The sequence below is a fragment of the Varanus komodoensis genome, unplaced genomic scaffold (genome assembly GCF_004798865.1).
Source record: "Varanus komodoensis strain SLA01 unplaced genomic scaffold, ASM479886v1 scaffold11, whole genome shotgun sequence".
Classification (NCBI taxonomy): domain Eukaryota; kingdom Metazoa; phylum Chordata; class Lepidosauria; order Squamata; family Varanidae; genus Varanus; species Varanus komodoensis.
This window is the reverse complement of record NW_025335317.1, coordinates 22,102,893-22,125,989: the sequence shown is the minus strand read 5'-3', so window position 1 is coordinate 22,125,989 and position 23,097 is coordinate 22,102,893. Positions and strand designations below refer to the sequence as shown.

The following is a 23,097-nucleotide window of genomic DNA, read 5'->3' as shown; positions in this document are numbered from 1 at the left end:
CAGATTAATTCAGTTTATTTTCTTGCGTGTATGGAATTATTGTTGCTTTATCAGTCATAGATAAGATCCCAAGTGTCATGAAACATTTATGTATAGATTTCCTTCTTTATCTTTTGTGTTGGGCAGGCATGGGCAAGAAAACTTGACTCCAGGTTGTTCAGATAAGAAACATCAAGCATAAGTGCAGAAAGTCTGGATAGGTTTTGTCTTTTATTACTGCATGTAGGAAAGGTGAGGGGGGTGGTGAGATTTCCATGACACAGTGAACAACAGCCTTTTCTCAGTCCAGTAAAAAAAAATCACTTAAGACTCTCAAGGTGGCTTTGAAACCAACCCATCCTTAACAGCACCGCCAGGCTTAGAAACCAGATATCCAACCTTGTCCTCTAGAGGAGGCAGCTGACCTTTTACGTTTCAATGAGACATCATTGGTAAAATCTCAATTGCTCGATTTTAGCTACTTTAGCAGATGAGTGCCACATACTAATTTTACTTTGAAAGACTATTTAAACATTTTTATAAATGTTTGGACACTCTTTGCACTAGAATTTTATTTCTAAAAGCAGGAAAGTGCAAAAGCAAGGTGAAACAAATATGAATTATTTTAAGGCAGAAGTTCCTTCATTTTTTTACTTTTAAAAGTTGCTGTTTAAAAGCATATAGCAAGCAGACAATTCAATACAGTTCTACTTAATGGTCAGGTCTGCACATCACCTTAAGAGGGGGAGCCAGAATTATTAAATCACACAGTGAAAATACCATATTTGAGCATGACAACGAAAGCAATGATATGATAGTCAACAGGTTGTGTATACTAGTACACAGTGGTTTAATAAGGCAGGATTCCTTACATTTAAAAATCCAAAGGAAAAAAGCATCCTTCCCAGGTATGGAGGGAACCAATGTTTAAAGGGGATTTATTTTTCATACTAGAACTGAAGATTAGAGACTCAGTCCCTGAATCCAGACAGGTTATTAGATTCTCTGCCAGGTCAGCCTTGTTCCTCAGTCAATGTGTGACAGACAGTGAGCTTTTCCTCATGAGATTCTGTAGCTCTCACTGCACTGTTTCTAGATTCTTTGTAGATTTAAAGGCAAACCTCTACAGACATCCCTGCACACAGCACCTGCCCCCTGGCTTTCTGCACCTTCTGGTTTGAAGCTAAGGCAGAGTGGAACAAAGAGGAACAACACAGATACGCTGCTGTGATATTGTGCTTTGTATTGTGATCCCCTCCTTTGTTTTGTGATCCCCCACACACACTTTGCCAATTTTGACAACACATGTGGGAAACTGCATGATGTCAAAAGCATCCATAAACAACCGTGAGTGCACAGTAAAAGTTGCATCTAGAAAAGCTCTGTGTCATGATAACAGTCCCGGTCTCACCAGCCCTCCGCACATGCATGCATCAGACTTTTGTGCTGATTGTGGAGTAGATATACGCAGACACACATCAGTGGAGCTTACTTCCAAATATATGTACTTCTGGTTGACAGAGAGCTCCCCCCACTATTCTGGAGGGCCCCTTTCTCCATATAAAAGAACATGTAGGTAATAAGATCAAAAACATTGAAAGTCGATATTACTGTCTCTTCATCTGCATTTGCTGTGCGTGTAGTTAATGGGCTCCTTGCTGATAATAGCAACAACCATATTTATGAAAATTGTAAATAGAAATTATAAACCAATGAAATAATAATGGATACCACAGCTATTTCTAAACATGGAACACAGGGTATTAATCACAACACAGCAAGCTTTAAGACCAAGGAAATTAATATAATGGTTTTCATTACGAGAAACTCAGCTAAAAATTTTATGGCACATTAATACATTACCCTTTCATTTCTAATGTGGACTATACTTTTATTTACACACTGAGATACTAATTAATGAATTGAACTTTAATTCTGAAAGCTGATTTGGCTTTGAATCTAGCTCATTAGTGTGCTACTCTCCTCCTAGGAATTAATTTAACATCTAATGGCATATCAGCACTTGGTGCATCATTTCAGAATCTTAAATTCTCAACATTAAACCTGACTGCTAGGACTCCTTTAGTGATGAGACCTATTTAACAAGCTGACAGTTTCATATGAATGCTTCACAGTGCCGGGAGACGGAATACGGCTGGAGTATTACGTACCTATCTTTGATAACAGCAGCTCATCATCAAATAGCCACGTCAACACTGAAAAGCCATTACATTATCATTTTGCCCTGGATACGATCCTTCTAATGTCATTGTACAGCACAGACAGACTAGAACGGACAAAGTCTGATAAATTTAACATGCTATGCTGGGGGATCTGGAATAGGAACTCAACCTATGCAAAAGCCATCTAACAGTTGGGATATATGCAATTCCCCAAAAATATGAAGGAGGTGGGCTAAAGGGAATAAACAAGGGATTCTTATTTAATTCGACATTATTAACAGGAAGCAGTCCATCCATTCATATCTTCCCCGCCCCATACATAGGCTTCTGGATGCCTGAACTGGAAAAATATCAATTCCTCTGGCCAATTTGCTTACCATCCTAAAATGCCATCATTTCTTAACTTCCCCAGTACAGACATTTTGCTACAGAGCCTGGTCACTGGCCAAAGAACCTCACTACACACAGCACTATGATTCAGTGTCATGTACGCCATCACCAGGGGAGACATGTGGGAGAGGAATGATAGCAGGGTACTATAAGTGGAAGAGGACATGCGGATGGATGAGAACTGGAGGCTGAACTAAGGGCCTGTGAACCTTAGCCCTCTGACTTACAACACACATGCCCTTTTACTGATGGCTTTTGCTCTCCATGAAGCCATACTCTAGCACAGCCAGGTGTCCTACTTTAGAGAGGAGAGTCCTCTGTTTGAAGGTTTGTCAGAAGACAGCCCTATATATGAAGAGTTCTCCAGTCCATGTTTGGTTTGAAGATAAAGAAACAAACAACAGAGAGAGCAAGATTGAATATCCTTTCAGATCTTTAAGGGTGTCTCCATATGAGGATTTTAGCCCAATGTGTTATTAAGCCCTCTTCTGTTATCAAAGCTGGAAGAATGTGTTTTTTACACAGAGTTCCCCCATAACCCCCACCACAAGTTTCATATTTCTCAGTTAGTTCTCTGTATTCTATCAATCATTCACAAGATAGTGCTGTGGCACAGTGGCTGTACAGCAGATTTGCAACCTTTCATGAAGCTTTTGTGTGAAATTTAACACCAGCCTTTCCTCACTCTAAAACTCTCTGCAGAAATGGCTAGAAAACACCGGACCCCAAAGGGCAACAATATTGTAAAAATGCCGTGTAAACTTCCTTGAGTGAGGGATCAGAAGTTTATAATAAATACTTCAGGTAGAAAAGCCCTAGGAACCATGAGCTCTTCTAATTTTAATTCAGAAAAAGTATTTTGCTGGTGTGAGAAGTCTGGAGAAAATCTATGTAACAGAAAACTTTATTTTATGTCCTGTATTTTTCCAGGGGTATCCCTTTTCATTAACATCTTTTACTAGTGGCCACCAAAGGACAAACTGAAAGAAGTTCTATAAAGGCATTTCCTTGGTACACATTTCAGTATGACTTAGTACACCTTTGGGACATACTACTAATAGCAAACTCAATCTCTATATGCACACCAGCACCATAACAGGCTCAGAGAACCGTTTTTTGTTTTTTGTTTTTTTTTGTAGAAATACCAAAAAAACAAACCATTGGGAGAATAAATAGTTGTTGTTACCAGATATGAAGTTATCTGTGATGTCTGGCAACAACATAATGAATGAAAGCCTCCCAAAATGCCCTGTCCTTGAGACCTCCATTCTCCTGAGAAGATCCAAGAGATTGTGCCTAGCCATAGAGATGTCACTGGAGCTACTTGGCCAGAGTGACAAGCATCTGACATTCATCTGGGCTTGTTGTGTTAGCTGGGTTTGGGTGACATAGCAAACCAAGGGGTAACTATGGAACCCTGTAAAAAGCCATGGATTGTAGGCCTGTCTTCAGAGCCACAAAGAAACCATCTGGGTTCTGGGTATGGACAACATGTGGAGCCATGGTGATGTTGAAGCAATGGTGGATTGGACTGACATGTGAACACAGTCTGTTAGGGGAGGCATATTGTCCTTTTTCTGTGTATACAGAAAGTACACTGAATGTATGTAGAAAACAAATTCAGTCTGGATTTCCTAGCAGCTGCTAAGAGGATTATTACACCAATATGAAAACAGCCAACTCCTTTCTCTCTTGTTCAGTGAACAAATACTCTTACTACCTTCAAATTTTGCAAGACCTGCAAAAGGAAAAAAACAAAACAAAAAACATTGTCTGAAATATGATTGCTCCTGATATACTCAGAAAGTCTCCAGACCATAATAAACCTGATCAACAAGAAAGGTTATTTACAAGCAGGGCTTTTTTTGTCATCGAATGCACTGGAACGGCATTCCGGCACCTTTTTTCCAATGGATTTTACGAAGTGATTTTGAAGGGCGTAGCAGATCAGCAGCAAACATCATTAGTTCCTGTAGGCTGCTATTGTGTCTGCTGTCTGCTATCTGATAGTGAGAGATAGCTGCTTGGGATGCTGCTTGGCTTGGGATTGGTGTGTGTGCTTACTGCCAGCGGGGACGTGAGTTCCGGCACCTTTTTTTTTTTTTACAAAAAAAGCACTGTTTACAAGTGAGGGCAATTCTGCTCAATTTGAGGCTATTTATGTGCCAATTTTGTATTTTAAGTCTTGTTTCCTTGTATGATGAATCTTATGGTTATGGGTCATTCACTTAACTAAACATTTCTACATCATTGCTAAGTTATGCACATGCTTTGATGGTATAGCCATACTCAGAACCTTATATTGCCATTCACTTTTTTACTGTCTTAAAACATCTTTTAAACTTGTTTAGAACAGAGCTATTTTCTGAGATGTTGATGCTTTAAAATAGAGAAAACTTGTTATCTCCTAAAAATTCAATTACATTTAAATTTAGAAAGAGAACATGATGGAAAAAAACTATTGTCTTTCCTTTGGAGTTATCAGTCCTTGTAGAATATTCCTTTTTTTTTTTTGGAGTCATAGAACCATCACAAGTGGCAGAACTACACACCTGATTTTTACTTTGTGTCTGCATCTACAATTTCTTTCATCTTGATTGGTATATTTTAACATACAATATATTTCATGCCAGAAGGAAATAACACATTCCACTTTCTTGTGCGTGCATAATGCATGTGACAGCCATAAATTTACAGCTGTGAAGTTGCTTAGCTGTTCTTAAAGGATGTTAGGGATGACCTACATGGTACACTATAGACCTATGTAATAAGGCAGAATTTCAGATATGTGCTTGCTACTCTGTAACACTCAGGGGAATAAAAGCATCTTGGAAGAAAATTGTCAAAGAAATATCAGTGGCACGTGAAAGGTTATATACCCCATTTCGTATCCCACAATCTCCTGAAGCTTCATGGTATGTGATAGCAATGCAAAATACACTTTCTCTCAAGTCCTTTTACTGGATAAGTGTTAACATTCAATAATTCAATAACATGAAGTTGAATTGATTTTCTTTTTTAGAATATTTAACACAACAGCTACAGTTCTATATTACAACCATGTGCTTGTACAAGTCGAAGCCCACACTTCTAGAAAACCTTCCCCAGCAGTTCTGTGTAGATGTTGAACAACACAGGAAATAGAAGAGAACCTTATGGACCACCAAGGAATGAACCTCGTATTTACTCTCATCCAAATAAGAGTGGAACCATGGCAGAGAAGTGCCTCCAACTTCTAGCCCATGCATCTTGTGCAGAAGTGTACCATGGTATCGAAAGCTGAGAGGTCCAAGAGATTCACCAAGAGCACACTCCCACTGTCACCCCTCCCTTCCAGGGCCAGCTCCACTCGAGGAAGAGCTTTTAATCTCCTGCACCCATATCCTTTCACTTCAACAACCGAATCCTATTTATCCTCCCTTCCTCCCTCTTGTGTTGTGGCCAAAATGAGTTTGCTTCTGATTTCAATTAGTCTAGTGGATTAAACACTAACTTTATAGTTAATATCAATTATGGTTTTTATACAAGCCAGCTTCTTAACCCATTGTTTGAAGCTCACATTTCATATAGACCGTAGTCAAGATTAAGCAAAATTTGTGAAGTTAATCTGCAATGGTTGGAGGACCAACCATTCTCTGTCAGGGGGAAGGAGGAAGGGTATGAACCTGTGGCTTGCGTGCTTTTGTCATACTAAATTATGGAACCGTGTGACATCCACACGTGATCACTGAGTTTAGACTGGGAACACATGCCCAGCATTGTCAGGTAAAAGCTGGCGTCCATGTGGTTTAGAAAATTTACTGAAAGTGATGCTACCTTTAATGCTACTGGGCTGTGATGCAGAGCCTGGAGAAATATGGAGGAAAGATGGTGCAGAATTGTTTCATTTCACGATGGCTCCTTGAAAGGGGAAAAGTGCTTCTCTCCCACTCCCCTTTAAGAAACTTCTGCAGTAAGGAGACACATAGGCTGGATAACACTACAGTAGCTTGTCCGCTGAATCCTACTTGCAGTGGCTTGCCCCTCAGAAGCGGGCTGGACTGCCTAGGAGGTACAGGAGTGAGGGTTCGACTGTAATTTCCAGGAGGCAGCCTTGTTCTGGATCCCTCAAACCAAGCAGACATAACTGATTTTGTCATATCTGGGCAAGAAGAGCAAAGCAGCAGAAAAGAAGCAACCACCAATTAGCCAGCAACTAAATAATTTGTTTTTGCTAAGTCTTCTTTCAGTTTGCATATAATATAAATCCAGTGTAGGTGCAGATGCACTTCAGGGAAAATTATTGGGAGTTAATAAGGGCATGCTGAAAGGCACAGAACATGTTTTCTTAATTAAAAAAATGGAGAAACTGTTACAGGCACTAATTACAAAAGGGAAAACATCCAAGCAGTAGTTTTAGAACTGTTAGAGAAAAGATGTTGAATTAAAATGAACCGATGAATGACTGATTATTAAGACTAGAGCCTCTCATTTTAGTAGATTTGATATTGGAAGAAAATTTACATGTTAAATGCTTATTGGCATCCATTTGCCTACTTTCTATTCAAGTTATAGACACCAACGACAGCTGTGCCAGTTACCCAGAGCTCCTACTGAAATCAAAGGGTTCTTCATTTTAGCCAACAGACAGTTCACTTCTTTATCATAACTAAAAGAACTCAAGGATGCTTGCCAAAAGCTAGAGTTTTACATTAGATGTAAGTACATGAATAGCAGGTGACTTTGTGCACAGAGGGAGAAAGGATAAATTTTGTCTATTTTTTATTACTTCACATTCCTGGGTGCCATGTAGGAAAAGCAAAGCAACCATTTATAATACAAACAGCAACAAATGCTATATTACAAATTATTAGAAGGATTGTTGAAGCTATGTAATACACGTGGGGAATGCAAACTTACAACCTGTGATTCAACGTAGAGGCAGAGAATGTTTGCAAACTCTCATCTGTCTTAGGTAGGATTCTTTTCAAGACTGTCATTCAGCTATGGGATTGGAGGGCTCCATATCAGCAGAATCTGGTGTATGTTCCCTTTCCAGGTTCACAGCTTGGAAATACTACTACTGGCCATGGTGCTTTACGCAAAAACTGTCTATATAATCAAGCTAAAATAGTATTTCCACTGCTCAGCCCCACATTCACTCTTCCTCTATTATTATAAACTATTATAAGTTTTGCTGAGCCCTCTTCCAAAATCCAAGCAGAGTTCATCCATTACAAAGTGAATGTGGAATATTTAGGAGGAATATTCAAACATGTATCACATTAAAGTATAGAATAATGAATATGCCCAGGCCTGAAATCAGAACTGGGGCCCAACAGAACTATGTTCACTTGGTGAACTGGAAATGATGGAAATTCTGAAATTCATTCTGGCATTGTGCCTTCACTGTCATTCATATAATATGCATTTTATAATAATTCTGTCTCCTGAGAATTGTGCAAAGATCGACTGCCAGTCCTCCTCTCAAACCACGGAGGCTGCACATTTTTGTACAACAGTTGCTTAGGAACAAAAGTGAGAGGGTTTGTTACACTCATGTCTTTCTTCTGGGTATCCAGTGGCCAAGATCATCTGGGTAGACCACTGAGCAAACATCTACTACATTAAACAGGTCTTTGCTCTGACCCAGCAGGCCTCTTCTTATTTCTTTACAAACACAATACTATGGAAATTTAGACAGAGAAAACGTCCTACTGTTCCCAGGATGCCCAGGCCAGACTTGCTGTCTGAGGCATGCTAGAAGTTGTGGGATGCAGAGGATTGCCCTCTAAGTGGATTTTTCAGGAAATACATTTATCCATTACTTCCTTCCACCACTGATGGCTATTTCTTCACTTTGTGCCTAAGAGTTACCTACTGCTCAGGGATGCCGATTTTTTTTTATATAGGCTGAATGATCATGAGATGGGTAGGGAAGTTTTGACACCCTACCCATCAGGAGTTTAGTCAGGAGAACGCAGACCTCTGGAGAACACAGAAGCCTTCAGAAATATAAAACTTGGCCAACCAGTCCTCCTCTTAAGTATTTTTTTTTCATAATCAGTACAAACTCAGGAAAAATCCAACTGAAATGTCAATTCCTCATAAGGGTGAAAGTTAATATAAATGGCAAAAATGAGAACAGTGGGAATGGTAATGTTCTGTTTTTGTTTTGTTTACCATACCTTGATTACAACTGGTAGGGATGATGATGATGATGATGATGATGATGATGATGATGATGATGATGATGGAACTCTCTCTTTGTGTTTGGATGTGCAGGCACACATTTTCAATGAGCAGCTGATAACAGAAGAGTGCTACTATCTGCACTATTTTACAGTTTGCTACAGCCAAGCTATGACCCAGCCCTGTTTCTTCCATTTCCATCCCCACCTTCCCATCAGACATATTCATCTGCATCCTATCAGCACGGCCATGTAATTTATAAGCCAACCAAATGCTTGGTATGGTATGCAACCAGTAAGAAGATATGTCACTGTCAAACTTGGTTATTCCCAGCAAAAATAGGTTTCCCCCCAGCATTCTTCCCTTTTGTGTATACTTTCTCTAGGACTACCTTATTATTCTTATTCTTACTGCAAAGTTTCCAGGACTTTTTTGCTTTCTGTCACTCAAAATGAGAAGTGCTGTTGCTTTTCTCCTTGCTTAGAAGTAAGAAGAGTCTGAGGCTGCTGCTAGAAATGTTTCATCATGCAGACAGGTGAGAGGACAGAGGCACTGATTGGCCTGCTGGCTGCTGATGTCACAGTTGCTTTTAGGAATCCATTTTCTTAATGCTCTCCTCAAGGCAGAGAGTATATTACCTTCCCATCCCATCTCTTCTGATAAACATTCTCCCCATCAAATGGCCAAGTCAGTTCAGGAAGAAAGAATGACTGATATGCTCCTGGGAAGGCATATGGATCTTTACGACACAAGATAATTTAAATCCACCCCATGCACTCATCCCAACAATTTATCTTTCTTTAAAAAAATAAACAAAGCAAAAAATATTAACTGCTTAATATTTAATTTTGTTAAGCTAGGAAACTTGTAAAGGCAATGAGAATTGTGTTTAATTCCCCCATTGAATGTGAAAAGTACAGAAGCATACATCTTTAACAATACATGTTTCAAAAGCTATATTTATTATTTATAAATCTATAAAGGGCATGTATCTCAATGTGTTACCTTCTATTTGTCCTGCTTTGATTGACTAGTTTGCAGTAAAATAGAAATATCACTCCAGAGTTTTTCTCCAGAAATACCACCATTCTGAAGCATCTCTGATATAAACAAGAAGTCTCCTGATACTACACCTTCATGAAAGGCACTTCTTTGGGCTCAGGACTATTTATATTCTCATACTTTCACAGCTTTCATCAATTATCATATAAATACTTGAAAACTTTACTGACTGATTTACGAATAATACATTTATAGCTATAGCCTTCAACCAAGAGTAAGGAACATTCTTTGAAGCTTATAAATGCTTTCCAATAAAAAAGAAGTAGAATGTAGGAATTTTATGATAAGAGGCTTTAAATTGTTTGGATTCTGTTTCAGTCCACTGAACACCACTGTGACATCACGGCTAGAGAGGAGATCCAGCTTGTAATCCTTGCTGAGCCATAAAACTGACTGGGTGACTTTGGACCAGTCACAGAGTCTCAGCCTAACCTACCCACAGGTTGTTGCTGTGATATCAGAAGAGGATTATATAAGAGAGAGAGAGAGAGAGAGAGAGAGAGAGAGAGAGAGAGAGAGAGAAGGTAAAACTGTTCTGGTGTTATGCAATTGATTTCCTAAGCCATAAGGAATTAGCATTTTCTGACCATGTGGCATAAGTGTGATAATATTATCAATTTGTCCTGTCTAGTCTACCTTCAGGTTTTTTTATGTTAATGAGATCTGAAGATAGTTTCTTGACTCCAGTGCACTGAAATATGTTGCTTGAACAAATCCTTTCCCTGGCTAATGTTCAGAATAAGAAAATGTTTCTTTAACAAAACCTTCACAATTCAACCTTCAGTTTGCTGAGATATGAACTGTGAATATAATAGCTGGGGCTTGAATTTTATTGGTTGGTACAAATAGCCAATGAGCAAACATTTCCATTAAACATCTCATCAAGCACAACTCAGAACAAAATACAGACTTACTTGCTCCAAAAGGAACACAGCCCAAGGAATTGCTGTGCCCAAGGAATTCATTAACAGAGTATTCAAAGCTGCATATAGGAAAGAAATGCAAACTATACCTGTTCCCCTTCATTTCCTTAACACGATTTTCCATTGCTCTTCTTTGAGTGGTTTCTATCGTATGGAAAATCTGGGTGGTCCTACCTTCCCAGAAATCCCAGGAGACAGCAGAACTTAGAGAGTGTCCTTCAGCCATATCTGCAGCCCAAGTCCTACTCACAATATGGAAAGTTGCTGAAATGCTGAGCCAAAACTCTGCTAGAGTCCTTCACAGTTCCTAGTCTGTTACAGGGAGAATCTACTGAAAGAGGGACTTGAAGTCAGAGATCATGCTCTAGATCTTCATTAAGAACATGCTGAAGTGTGTCTTTTATTTACTGTAAAACTCCAAATACTTCAACACCACAAATGCTTTCTTGTCCATAACAGCAGCCTTTTCCAAGCTGGTGCCTTCCTGCTCCTATCAGGCCCAGCCATCGTGGTTGATGGGCAAGGATTCTGGGGTTTTAGTCTAAAAGAAGTGGAGGTCACCAGGTTGGGGAAGGCTGTGTAACGCGAGACCAGGACAACTGGTGATTTATTGACGTCTTTCGTTTCGGTCTTCTTACAACAGGGTGGCTGTAACCATGCAATGAAAGAATGGCTCACAGACTTTCTGCCCTAAAGGAGCTCTTTATACATCGACTTGTCCACTGAGGACTCTGCAGGGAATTTTAGGTCATGTGAAGGGTACACAGTCAAACTGTACAGGATACGTTTAAGACTGCTGGGTGTGATTGTTTTTCCACAAGAGTGTGCATCCTAGAAGAGGCTCCAAATAGACTCCTGGGGATTCAAGGAGGATAAGCTGACATTCTAGAAACTTTGCCCACCATAATTCAGCTTCTTCTTGCTGACTTTTGATAAGTTTTGGTTTCAGCAAAATGCCCATTTATGGATCATTTTAAGTTGTAGAGACTTCGCATGCCAATATCTATATGGTTTTAAAGCATTTAAGATGTGTGCAATATGGGAACAAAAGGATGCATTGAAAAACAATAAACACATATCCAGATATGTTAAATATTACTTTTGCGATAGACTCACTAAAGGTAAATGTGACTGCAATTTCATTAGATTTGCTACCAGTCTCTCTGACAATTTTTTCTTGACACAATTTTAGATTTTTATTTCCTGGAAATGTAATTTAAGCCTAGCAAGAAATAATTAAATATAAATCAAAAGTTCAAAAAGTCATCCATATCACACCATCAGTAGCTAATCTAGTTCACTGTGCTGTGCAGAGTGCAAAAAAGGTTGATTACTGAGGATTTATTTCAACTCAGAACATCAGAGTGAGAGCATAATAGACCATCACAGAGCCCTTTTTTCTCTTTCTCCCAAACAAATGCACAACCTCAGTGATAAAAGAGGTAAAAAAGGAAAGTGTCATTTCAGGATAATTCAAGCATGGTAACGTTCTGCTCCAGAAGCAAGGACGTCCAATGTCATCACCTCTTACCTCAACAGCCCTTATTTCTAGAGCTACAGAACTACTTTAAAAGGCAGGTAGCATGCAGTGGGCTGGTTCACATGTCACAGCAAGGTACCACAAACAAGCTGGAGGCTAAACAAACCAGAGAAACCCCATGCACGGTTGTGTTAGCATCATGTCTAAACTGAAATATCTGGACTTGTTGCTGTCCTATTCAGCTAGAATCACAAGAAAGAACCCAATGGTGATTTCAATCATGCGGCAATTGTTTCCTCTTCTACCACCACCTTTGAGATGTATTCGTATATCATTCTTCCATCATCAAAGACACTCAAAATGCTTAAAAGTTTCTAATGTTAGTTTTTCTTCAAAATTCTGCAAATTTTGTTTATTTTTCTTAAATGGACTATTTTTCAGCACAGAACATTCCTGAGATACAAAGATATAGTTGGGAGAAACAATGAAAAGAGTGGCTTCATGTGATAAACTGCCAGGAATGGATGGTTGGGGAGGTTAGTTTTCCTCATTAAGTAAGATTTCTCTGAATTTCCCATGATGTACTACAGTTGCAGGTGAATCCTATAGTGCTATTTCTAAAATTGTATCTCTAAAATTGTATCTCATGAAATTTTGGACATATTTATATCTGCTAGTGAATTGCAATTTATTTTACGATCATGGTAACCTGTCCTTTGATTCTCTTAACCTTGAAAATATATGATTTGGCACCATATTCACTCTTATATGTGCAATGCTTCATATGACATCATTTGATCCCCTTGCAGCTCCTCTAATACACCGTGGGGATTTTTTGAAACCCTAGTAAGTGAGAATGACTAACTTGTTTAATATTATCTATTAAGATGAATTGGCAACAAATGACTGGCTAATACAGGATTTTTCAGACTTTTAAAAAATTGCTGCAGGAGTTAAAGACAGAAAAACATTTACAAAATTTACATATTTATATGATATGATTTCAATTTCCATAGGCTGGGAATATAGGTAATTTTTTCATCACCATATAAAATTAAGTGAAAGCTGCTCTGAAAGCACTTGGAAGAGATAAAGCACCCAGACTAGATAAGATAATAACAGAACTATCCCAACCACAGAGCTGAGTTGGTCCAAATCCTAACAAGAATGTGCCCACAAATATGGAAAACAAAACAATGGCCCACAGACTGGAAAAGTTATTTCCAGCCCCCAAGAAAGGTGCTTTAAAGGAGTGCAGAAGCTATAGGACCATTGTGCTAAACTTCCCATTTCAGCAAAGTGAAGCTCAAGGTGTTGCAACAAAGAATTTACCCTGTATAGAGTGAGAACTATCTGATGTTCAAGATAGATTCCATAAAGGAACAGGCACTCAAATTTACAATGAAAATATATTTTAGTTTCTGGAGTGCATCAAAGGATTTCAGAAAAAAAATCACCTATGCTTCATAGACTATAGCAATGCCACTGACTATGTGGATCACAAAAAGTTATGGATGGTTCTGAAAGTAATGGGTGTGCCTCAGAACTTGATTATCTTGATGCATAATTGGTATCATGGTCAGGAACCTAGAACAGAATATGGAGAGACATAAAGGTTTTCTATAGGCACAGGTATCACACAAGGGTATGTGTTATATCCCTATCTGTTCAATCTGTACACAAATAAATGTGTGTATGTATGTATGTATGTATGTATGGGAAGCTGAATGAGGCTCAGAGCAAACAAGAGTGAAAATTGGTGGAAGAGATATCAGTACTTCAAGATCTGGAGATGATACCATCTTACTGGCAGAAAGCAGCAGTGACTTGATAAAAGACTCTTGATAAAAATGAAACAAGTGCTAAAGCAGGAATGCAGCTGAACATTAAGAAAACAAAAATAATGACCACAGAAGAATTACACAGCTTTCATGTCAATGTGCAGAAATTAAAAGCATGAAAAATTCTACATGCCTTGGCTCAATCATCAATTCAAGTGGAGAATACATCTAAAAATTAGAAGACTGAATTGGAAGGATATCAATGAAGGAACTAAAACATATCATTAAATGTAAGGACATTACACTGCAGGACATTCCAAGGCCAAGATAATCAACACTATTGAATTTCTGATCACTGCGTTTGGGTGTGAAAGCTGGACAGTGAAGAAAGCTGACAGGAAGGAAATAGATGCATTTGAAACATGGTGCTTAAGGAGAGCTTTATGAATACTGTAGACTGACAAGAAGATGAACAAGGGAGTCTCAAATCAAATGAAGCCAGAACTTGTCCTGGAAGCAGGAAGGATGAAATGAAGGCTCATCATGAGAAGACTTCCTAGATAAGACAACCATGCTAGGTAATGTTGAAGGCAAAAGAACTGGTCAAGACTATACAAGATAGGACATTTTGGAGGGGTTACATTAACTTGTTGCTGTTATGTGCCATCAAGTTATCTCTGACTCATGGTAACCCTATGAATAAAACCCCTCCCAAATATCCTGTCCATGAAATCCTTGATTAGCTGTTTTTATTTATTTTTTATTTATTTATTAAAACATTTTTATGCCGCCCCTTGCCAAGGCCTCGGGGCGGCTTACAACATCGAATACAAAATACATTAAAACAATGACAATTAAAATATATACAGTAAAATAAAATAAGCCGCCCTGGCCGAATAAAATTCAATAATATTAACATTCAAAATGCTGCATAAATAAAAAGGTCTTCGCCTGGCGCCGAAAAACAAATAACAACGGCGCCAGGCGGACCTCTCTGGGGAGCGCATTCCATAACTTAGGCGCCACCGCTGAGAAAGCCCTCCTCCGAGTAGCCACCCTCCTAATTTCCTTCACTGAGGGCTCCCGGAGGAGGGCCTCTCCTGCTGATCGCAAGGGGCGGCTGGGCATATATGGACGTAAGCGCTCCTTCAGGTAACCAGGACCCAAGCTGTTTAGGGCTGTTCTAAATGCAAGGCTGTTGTTGCATTTATGGAGTCACTCCACCTCTTATTCGGTCTTCCTTTCTTCTGCCTTCAACTTTCCCTAGCATGATGGCCTTCTTCAGGGAGTCTTGCCTTCTCATGATATCTGAAGTATGGCAGCCTCAGCTTTGTTATTTTTGCTTTCAAGGAAAAGGTCTGGCTTGATTTGATCCAGGACCCACTTATTTGTCTTTCTGTCAGTCCAGGGTATTTGCAGAGCTCTCTACCATGTTTCAAATGCATCAATTTTCTTTCTGTCAGCTTTCTTCACTGTTCAGCTTTCACACCCATACACAGTGACTTGGAATACAGTGGCGTGAATGATCTTGGCCTTGGTCTCCAGTGAAATGTTCTTACACCTGATGATCTTTTCTAGTTCCTTTAAGGCCACTATAAATCAGAGATGCCTTGACAGCATATAACAACAAATGCATCATCATACTGTAAACTCAGAGTTCACTCTAAGAGATACTTTCTTTCAAAGGCTGGGAAAGGGTTGACTAAATATTATCCTAAATAGCTGAACAAACAGCACCTTGAAATAGTTAGGTGATTGCTTAATCATGAAAATATATCTGAATGTTTAAGGCTGAAAATATTTTTAAAAATCAGTGCAGTGGTGAAGTACTTCACAGTGCAACTATGCAAAGGAAGGTTCCCCCCCCCACACACACACACACAAACGGAAAAGAGTTCTGCAGTTTTAGAGTAGCTCACTTTGAATGAAGAATAGTCAGTTTTGGAGGACACAGATAGGCTGGTGCCTGTGCCTTCACCAATAGTCTAATTCCCATAGCAGTTTGCAACTTAATATTTATGAAAGTAAAGCCTAAAGTGAGTAGATTCCCATGCTCTGTATAGATATATATTATTAGTATTACTTTCAAGACCAGTTCAGTGTTTCTCTGATCTTTACTGTATGGCTATATGTTTTTGTGTTTTGTTTGTTTTGTTAGAGAATATTTTTTTAAAAAAAGGCCTTAGCCAACTCTCCAATAGTTACCCTGTCCAGCATAAGGCTTGTTTCCTTATATATTCCATCTGCACAAACCACTTATTTTGGATCTAAGTGTCTTTCATTATTCAAAGGCAGCTTTTATGTTGTACTATAAATATTAAAGTTGGAAGATCTAGCAATTTTGCTAAACTGCAGTTTTAAAAAATAACCTTTCTCAAGCTTGTTTATTTATATTAGTTTGACAACAGAACCTGATGCTTAATTTCCATAAAAAGCTTTCCTCAAATCCATTAATCATAGTCATTTTAAATAGCATCTATGATTTGATAATTGAATAGATAGCATCATCAATTGCTAGTCACTCAGCCAAATATTTGGAGAAATAGATTCTAAAGTTAGTTCAAAATGTGAATAAAACTAGAATTCAGTGGTACTGAATTTTAGAATTTTCAGTAGAGTAGATTCAGAATATGATTCTCCCAGGCTGTAACATCCTATGCCATGCAATCATTTCCTTGGTGGGGTACATGTGATTTTTGGTCTCCTATGTCTCCAAAGTTAATGAACTGGACAAAAGCACAGAAAATTCCCATGAACCCAGATAGAAACTGATATTCTAAGATCCGAGTTTTTTCTGAGAATTGTTCAAGAAGGCTCACAAAGAAGCAAACAAACATATAATGCCCCCACCACAAAAATAAATGAATACACACATACATACTGGGGAGAACGCACCCATCATTATGTGAAGCCCAATGACTTCTATTAGAATACATGGGAGTCAGTTTCCGTAATGGCTATGGATCCAATCTGAACTGTTACAATCTAGGTATGTGTAACTCAAGTGAAATTTGTTTTTGTACAGAGATATAGCATCTTTTAAGCTGCATTTATGTCAATAGTGAAGCAGAAAGTCATGATTGACTGAAAGAAAAAAATGCAATTATGCTTCACCTTGTTCTCATTCAGCACATTTGCAAATGCCTTACCCTTGTATTTTCTGTAAATGGAACAACCTCATTATTTTCTTTAAATTAAATAAGGATTTTTTTTAAAGCACCATAAATGTACTGCTTCTCAGTACCAGTAAAAATAGGCTACATTACATGCATAGAGAATGCTATGCATATACTAATACCTTTATTAATGTTTAGTGCAGTTATGTATTCCAGATGGCAGAATTCTTTTCTATAGCATTAATGAAGAAGGGAGATGAAAATGTAGGAAAGACTTGAAGCAAGAATCAGCAGCCGGGATTTTATTAAGGTCTGCAAATATGTCAGTGCTGTGCGGTGGCAATACAGCATCCTAGAAATAAGTATATGTGTGCATGTATGTATTACTTGTAAGCCACCTAGGAAGGCCTTTGGCAGTTATAGGTGGTATATAAATATGTGAATGAATGAATGAATGAATGAATGAATGAATGAATATGCGAGGAGAACCACAGGTTTGTTCTGTGACTCTGCTTGAAAATGCAGCATTCTGATGCTGCGGCTATCAATCAAGGCAAGGCTCTCACTGCAATTTCATTTCCTTCTCATCCAACATCTCGAGACTTTAGCGGACAATAGCAGAAGAAGATTGACACAAAAAGAATGAGAAAATGGCATGCTGTTAAAATCCAAGGTGCCAAAGGCTTAAATAAGAGTTTGCATCATACCGAAGCATCAGACAGCATCAGATCTTAACATCCTCAAAGCAAAATAATATTCTGCTTTCAGCTCTTGTAGTTAATGGATAGATTGCATAGTCTGGTCTGACAATTCAAACCCACAAAACAGTACTTCAGTGTACTGCAAAGTCAATAGCGTTTCATTCTGCATTATTTATTTATTTATTTATTTATTAAAACATTTTTATGCCGCCCCATTCGCCGAAGCCTCGGGGCGGCTTACAACATAGATAAAACAAGTTAAAATCCATATGCTGCATCACTTCCTGGATGCCATCACAAAGAATGAGTGACAGTCTTATCCTGTCCTATCCTATCCTACCCTATCCTATCCATCCATCTATCTCATTTCTAATCCACCCAATCATCAATTATCTCTGGGTGGATTACAAAGTATGGCACATGCATTGGGTCTGGCCAGATCCCAAACTGAATCAGGCCACTTGCACCAATTCTATAGTACCCTGAGGTGAAGCAGGCTTTCCCCCAAAACAACCAGCACAGATTTGTTCATCAGAAAGCATCTGGAGTGCTTTGGCACAGGCTGTTTAGTTGTCTTTTTGCTCCAATGTGAAGTCAACTAGATTTGGGAAGTTTCACCCAGTTTGACTTCATTTTTCTCTGAAATTTGACAGAGGCCTCAGAAGAGTGTAGCATTTGGTCCTTCTGTCTCTGCCAGTGTCCAACATCCACTGCATTTATTCTGCTTTCTTTGACTTTGGTGCTGACTAAGCAGAAAGTAACAACAAGAAAAAGCCTTAAGCTGACTTTCGTTGTTCATGACGCCTAGTCCTCGGACTTCTCTTTTCTCACTCGCACAAAAGATAAACAAACATTGCAACAGAGCACAGGGTGGGGAAATGAACCTGAAAACTGAAGATTTCCCTTGCATAAAACAGCTGCATCAAGCTTACTGAAGCCTAGTAGTTTACCTACCAAAGTTTACCTCTATGTAGTATCCTATTTTCCTAATAATTTCCTAAAGCAAGAGAGTTTAGTGCATCCCTTTAAAGAAAGGACTGAAATTGTAAAATAATGTTCTTGCAACTAAGAACAAAATAGAAACTTTGCATCTATACATTGCACACTTAACAGGCTTCAACTTATCAATAGGGGGAACTGTGCCTGCAAATTTCATCCAGTTCTGGCAAGAGATAAGAAAATTATCAGCAGTTGTCTTTTATTAATAACTTTAAAGAAGCTTAGTGCAATCCCTCCCACCTGGTAAGCTTAACCCCACTCCTACACCAGAAGGGGCTACTAAGCCAGTAAATTTTATCCAGTTCTGACAAAGGGCAAAACTATCATTGTCATTTCTTAATTTCTTATGCTACTTAATGGGAGAGATGACGTGTCAGTTTCCTTAATCCTGGTTAAGATGCAAGTCTCAGTAAAACTGGGTTCTTTTTCAAATTGCTGTGTTGGAATCCAAGCCCAATCCTGGGATCAATATATCTCACAACTTATATTACAGCTCGGCACAAGAGAATAGATTTCAGAATGCTATTACAAAGCTAGTCAGTATATACTATCTGCAGGGATGAAATGGCCTTCAACACCCTATTTGAGGGATGCAAAAGGGGGAAATCTATGTGCAGTGGTGGGAAGGAAAATCGTCGAATTGATTTTGTGGGGTACAGGGGGGAATCCAAATGAATACATATATGCTCTCTCTCTCTCTCCCCCCCTCTCATTCATTCCCCCCTCTCCTCCTCCCCCTCTCCACCTCCATCCAGGCAGGCCCAGATTATAACCCACCAGAAAGAATATGAGCCTGGTCTAATACAGAGACTCTCCAGCTGGATTGCTTAGTCTCTTGAAACTTGAATCTGATTGGAGATAGTGCCCGTGCGCTAAGAAGTGAAGCCTGGTGAAACTGAGCTGAAAATTAGTAGTGTCTGGCCAGTCAAGGAAATAGGCTATCTGTGCACTGTACCTAAGAGCAAATCTGATGGTTGTGGGGGTGCGGCAATGACAAAACCTCTGAAACCAAGCAGAAAATAGCTTTCCTGTTGATAGTCAATCCCTTTTACTGAAAACAGTGGGAAGCAGGCTAAAGATCTGAAACTTCAGGTCAACTCTGAGACCTAGGAACCATCTGGATGCACCAGGAAAATAACATCACTGAATCATTTGGACAAAACACATTATTCAAACCAAATGAACATGGTACTACAGGAAAGAAAAAGAGTGTAACCTCACTAGTGCTGACTTCTTCAAACAAACTACAGGATTAGCATTTTAGATACTCACCATTCCGACTTTCTTCATCAATTGGAACTATGGTTGCTGGAGGCCCTGTTCTGGCCAACTTGCAGTCTACAAATATGAAAACACAAGTTACTTCAAATTCCACAGTGCTGTGCTTTTCATAAAATAAAGGTATTGTGGGTGTCATTTTTTTAAAAAAATATGGTGAATAAAGCTTTGGTCTAAACTCTTGAGGAGGCACTTTCAGGTTCCAACTTACTTACCCAGGTTTGATTTAGCTCTTGGTTATGTGAGCCTCTTGTGACCTAGGATTTCTTAGGATGGCCCTTACAAATGCTGGCTTTAACAGCAATGCATATCAGACATCACATTTTGCTTTGCTAAGATTTACTTGCTAAATTTAACATTTTTATGTCGCGTACACAAACACCATGTCTTTGCCACATCACAACACAATACAATTCACTTGCTACTCTTTAATCATGTCTTGTGCTAAATGGAGACCCATAGAGACCGCACTATGAAACAGAAGTCCTTCAGGAAAAAGATAATGTGATGGTAATTTAAACCAAAATAACAACATAAAAGAATGATTAAAAGGAATAAATTGTAATTAAAGCTTCACAAACAGAAACAAACATAATTGAAATATAATTGCAACACAAGTCTCTAATTAGCAAGAGTGAACAGAATTTCAATAAAGTTCTAATCAGAGTAAAAATGAAAAAAAAAAAAAAAACAGACAAGCAATTTTCAGGAAGTTACAGTTTGCCTTCTTACCCTCATATTGCCAGTCTGGAAGGAAGTTAAGAGTCATCAATGGAAGCAGAGCAGAATAATGGAAGAAAATAAGTAAGATATTGTTGTGGTTTATAGGGAAAGCTTAAAGACACATAAAGCAGTACAAGTTTAGGCACGTGTGTATGTTATATTCTGCAGAATGCAGAGAAGTGTATTGTTACATTGGAATATCATAACACACATAGTAAATGCCATGTGCAGAAATCCAAACAGCGCCATCCACAGATTAGACTGGATCAAATTCTTCTAATCCAGTAGGTTCTTCTGTACATACACATAGTGGCTCAAAAGCACAATGACTTTCCAATTCACTTTTGTGGAGGAGTCAATTGCTACACCATTTATTCAGGCTTATACAAAATGGATTCAGTGGCCAAATCTACATTATTTCAAGATTTTAAGCAATCTGTATCAATCTGCCAAGATCAGTGTGATTTCAATTTAATGGAGAAAGGAAGGAAGGAAGGAAGGAAGGAAGGAAGGAAGGAAATTATATTTCAAATAATGGCAGCAAGTCTATGCATCTTGACATTGCTTCATTGGTTCCTAACAGCTGCTTGTGTTACTGGAAGCCACTTCTGTGCAAGAGCTCTGCTGAACCACAAGATTCTATATATCAAAGTTATGGAATCTTGTCACTGATACAATTATTTCCAGTGGTACATCTGACTGTTAAGTCTTTTGTACATCTGACTCAAAACCTCCAGAGTAGGCAAGAAACCAGAAACCAATGATTAAAGAATATAGGATCCATCCTAGATTGTCAGATAGAAGGTGTATTCTTAAAAACAGCAGAAACAACTACTAGTAGATTAATTCTCCTAAGCAAACCAGACATCATGAGTGAATTGCAGCAAAACTTCAATGTGAACCCTCCAGTAGCATTCCTACTCATGCCTGTGATATTGTTTGTAACACTGAAACAATTCAGTCCATCTTTTACACCTATATTGCTTGCACATCACAGCTTTTATTCTCATAACCTGGAGAATTCAAGTGCATCTGTCTGTTAAGCAGTCTTGAGAAACATTGTTCAATCCTTTAGCATGATGAGTAGACCTGGATTGTACGAACTCCATACAAGATGTGTTGCATGTTCAAAAATGGGCTTCCTGAATTAAATTTTACAAGTCACTGAGCACTGAAATACACATTTCCCCGGTATTGAAGAGATTATTAAGAATGAAAGAAATACAGTCATGTTGAAAGCACTGCAATCACTTTCCACTAGTGGTGAATATTTATGGAAAACATTTGCTTTGTTATCTCTCTTTTTAGGCAAGACATATCTTTTGTAATGTTATTTTTTGTTTTGTTTTTTCCAAATTGGTATCCCCTCCTAATGCCAGAGACCTCAGTGTGGTATACATGGGTATATCTTAATTTATGTCATTTGGCACCATCTGAGATAAATGAGGGTGGACTTCAGCGACTTGACCAAACCTACTAACCCAGTGGGTTATATGGCCAAGTAAGAATTATGACATGGCGCTTCCACATCCATATCCAAAGCCATTTCAGCTATAGTACCATTAGAGCTTCCTTATGGCATGTTGTTGTCAAAACAACTGCTGCTAAATGGATGCATCACAATCTAAAGACTATAGGTACATGAGGTCTGAGAAGTCTGTGAAAACAATGTATACTTTTCATATCAGTACCTGGATGGGGGAATTTCTTAGGCAGAGCTTGCTCCAGGTTTGAGAGGGCTCAGTAAAATACCATCTGGTGCTCACCAATATCAGTGTCCCTCTGAATGGACTTACCGATAACAAGCAATGCAGCTATCTGAAGTATTGGGCTTGGCCCCAAGTGTGAAGGTCTTACAAATTCTCACAAATTTCAAAGAAATTTAATAGGGGTTTCACATTTCCTGGCCTCGATCCCCTCCTGTACCACCAAAGAGGATTTGGGGACAAAAGAGGCCTTCTCCATAAATTCAACCCACGCTATGCAATGACTTACCAGAAGACATGGTTCTACCTACTTCAAGTACAGAGGCTGTTAAAGCCCTCACCATCCCCACACCATGGCATCTAGCAGCTACATAATCAGAAAATGACTCTGAAAGAACAAAAGGCTTATCTGAGGGATCAGGGTTAACTTCAGGTCTAGGTCTGCCAGATTTTACCTAGCTTGGAGCTGTCCAAGGTACTGAAGGATCATGTCTGGTTGAGTATGGCCTTATTAACCAACCTGACTTGACATAATTTCGTGTCTGACTGACTAGCTTTGACTTTGCTTTCTCATAGATAAGCTTGCCTTATTGTTTGTGACACCT

At 38.7% G+C, this 23,097-nt stretch overlaps 1 protein-coding gene across 1 annotated transcript in view; it reads right to left on the bottom strand.

Annotated features, from left to right (window-relative positions):
* The window catches only part of PCDH15 (protocadherin related 15), a 405,567-nt gene that overhangs the window by 316,732 nt on the left and 65,738 nt on the right, over positions 1 to 23,097 (bottom strand). Inside the window, exons 3-4 of the mRNA XM_044420577.1 lie at positions 20,796 to 20,810; positions 20,058 to 20,123 (exon numbers count right to left, since the gene is read on the bottom strand). Of these exons, the coding sequence (XP_044276512.1) occupies positions 20,058 to 20,123; positions 20,796 to 20,810 (81 nt within the window). The remainder of the gene's footprint in view (positions 1 to 20,057; positions 20,124 to 20,795; positions 20,811 to 23,097) is intronic.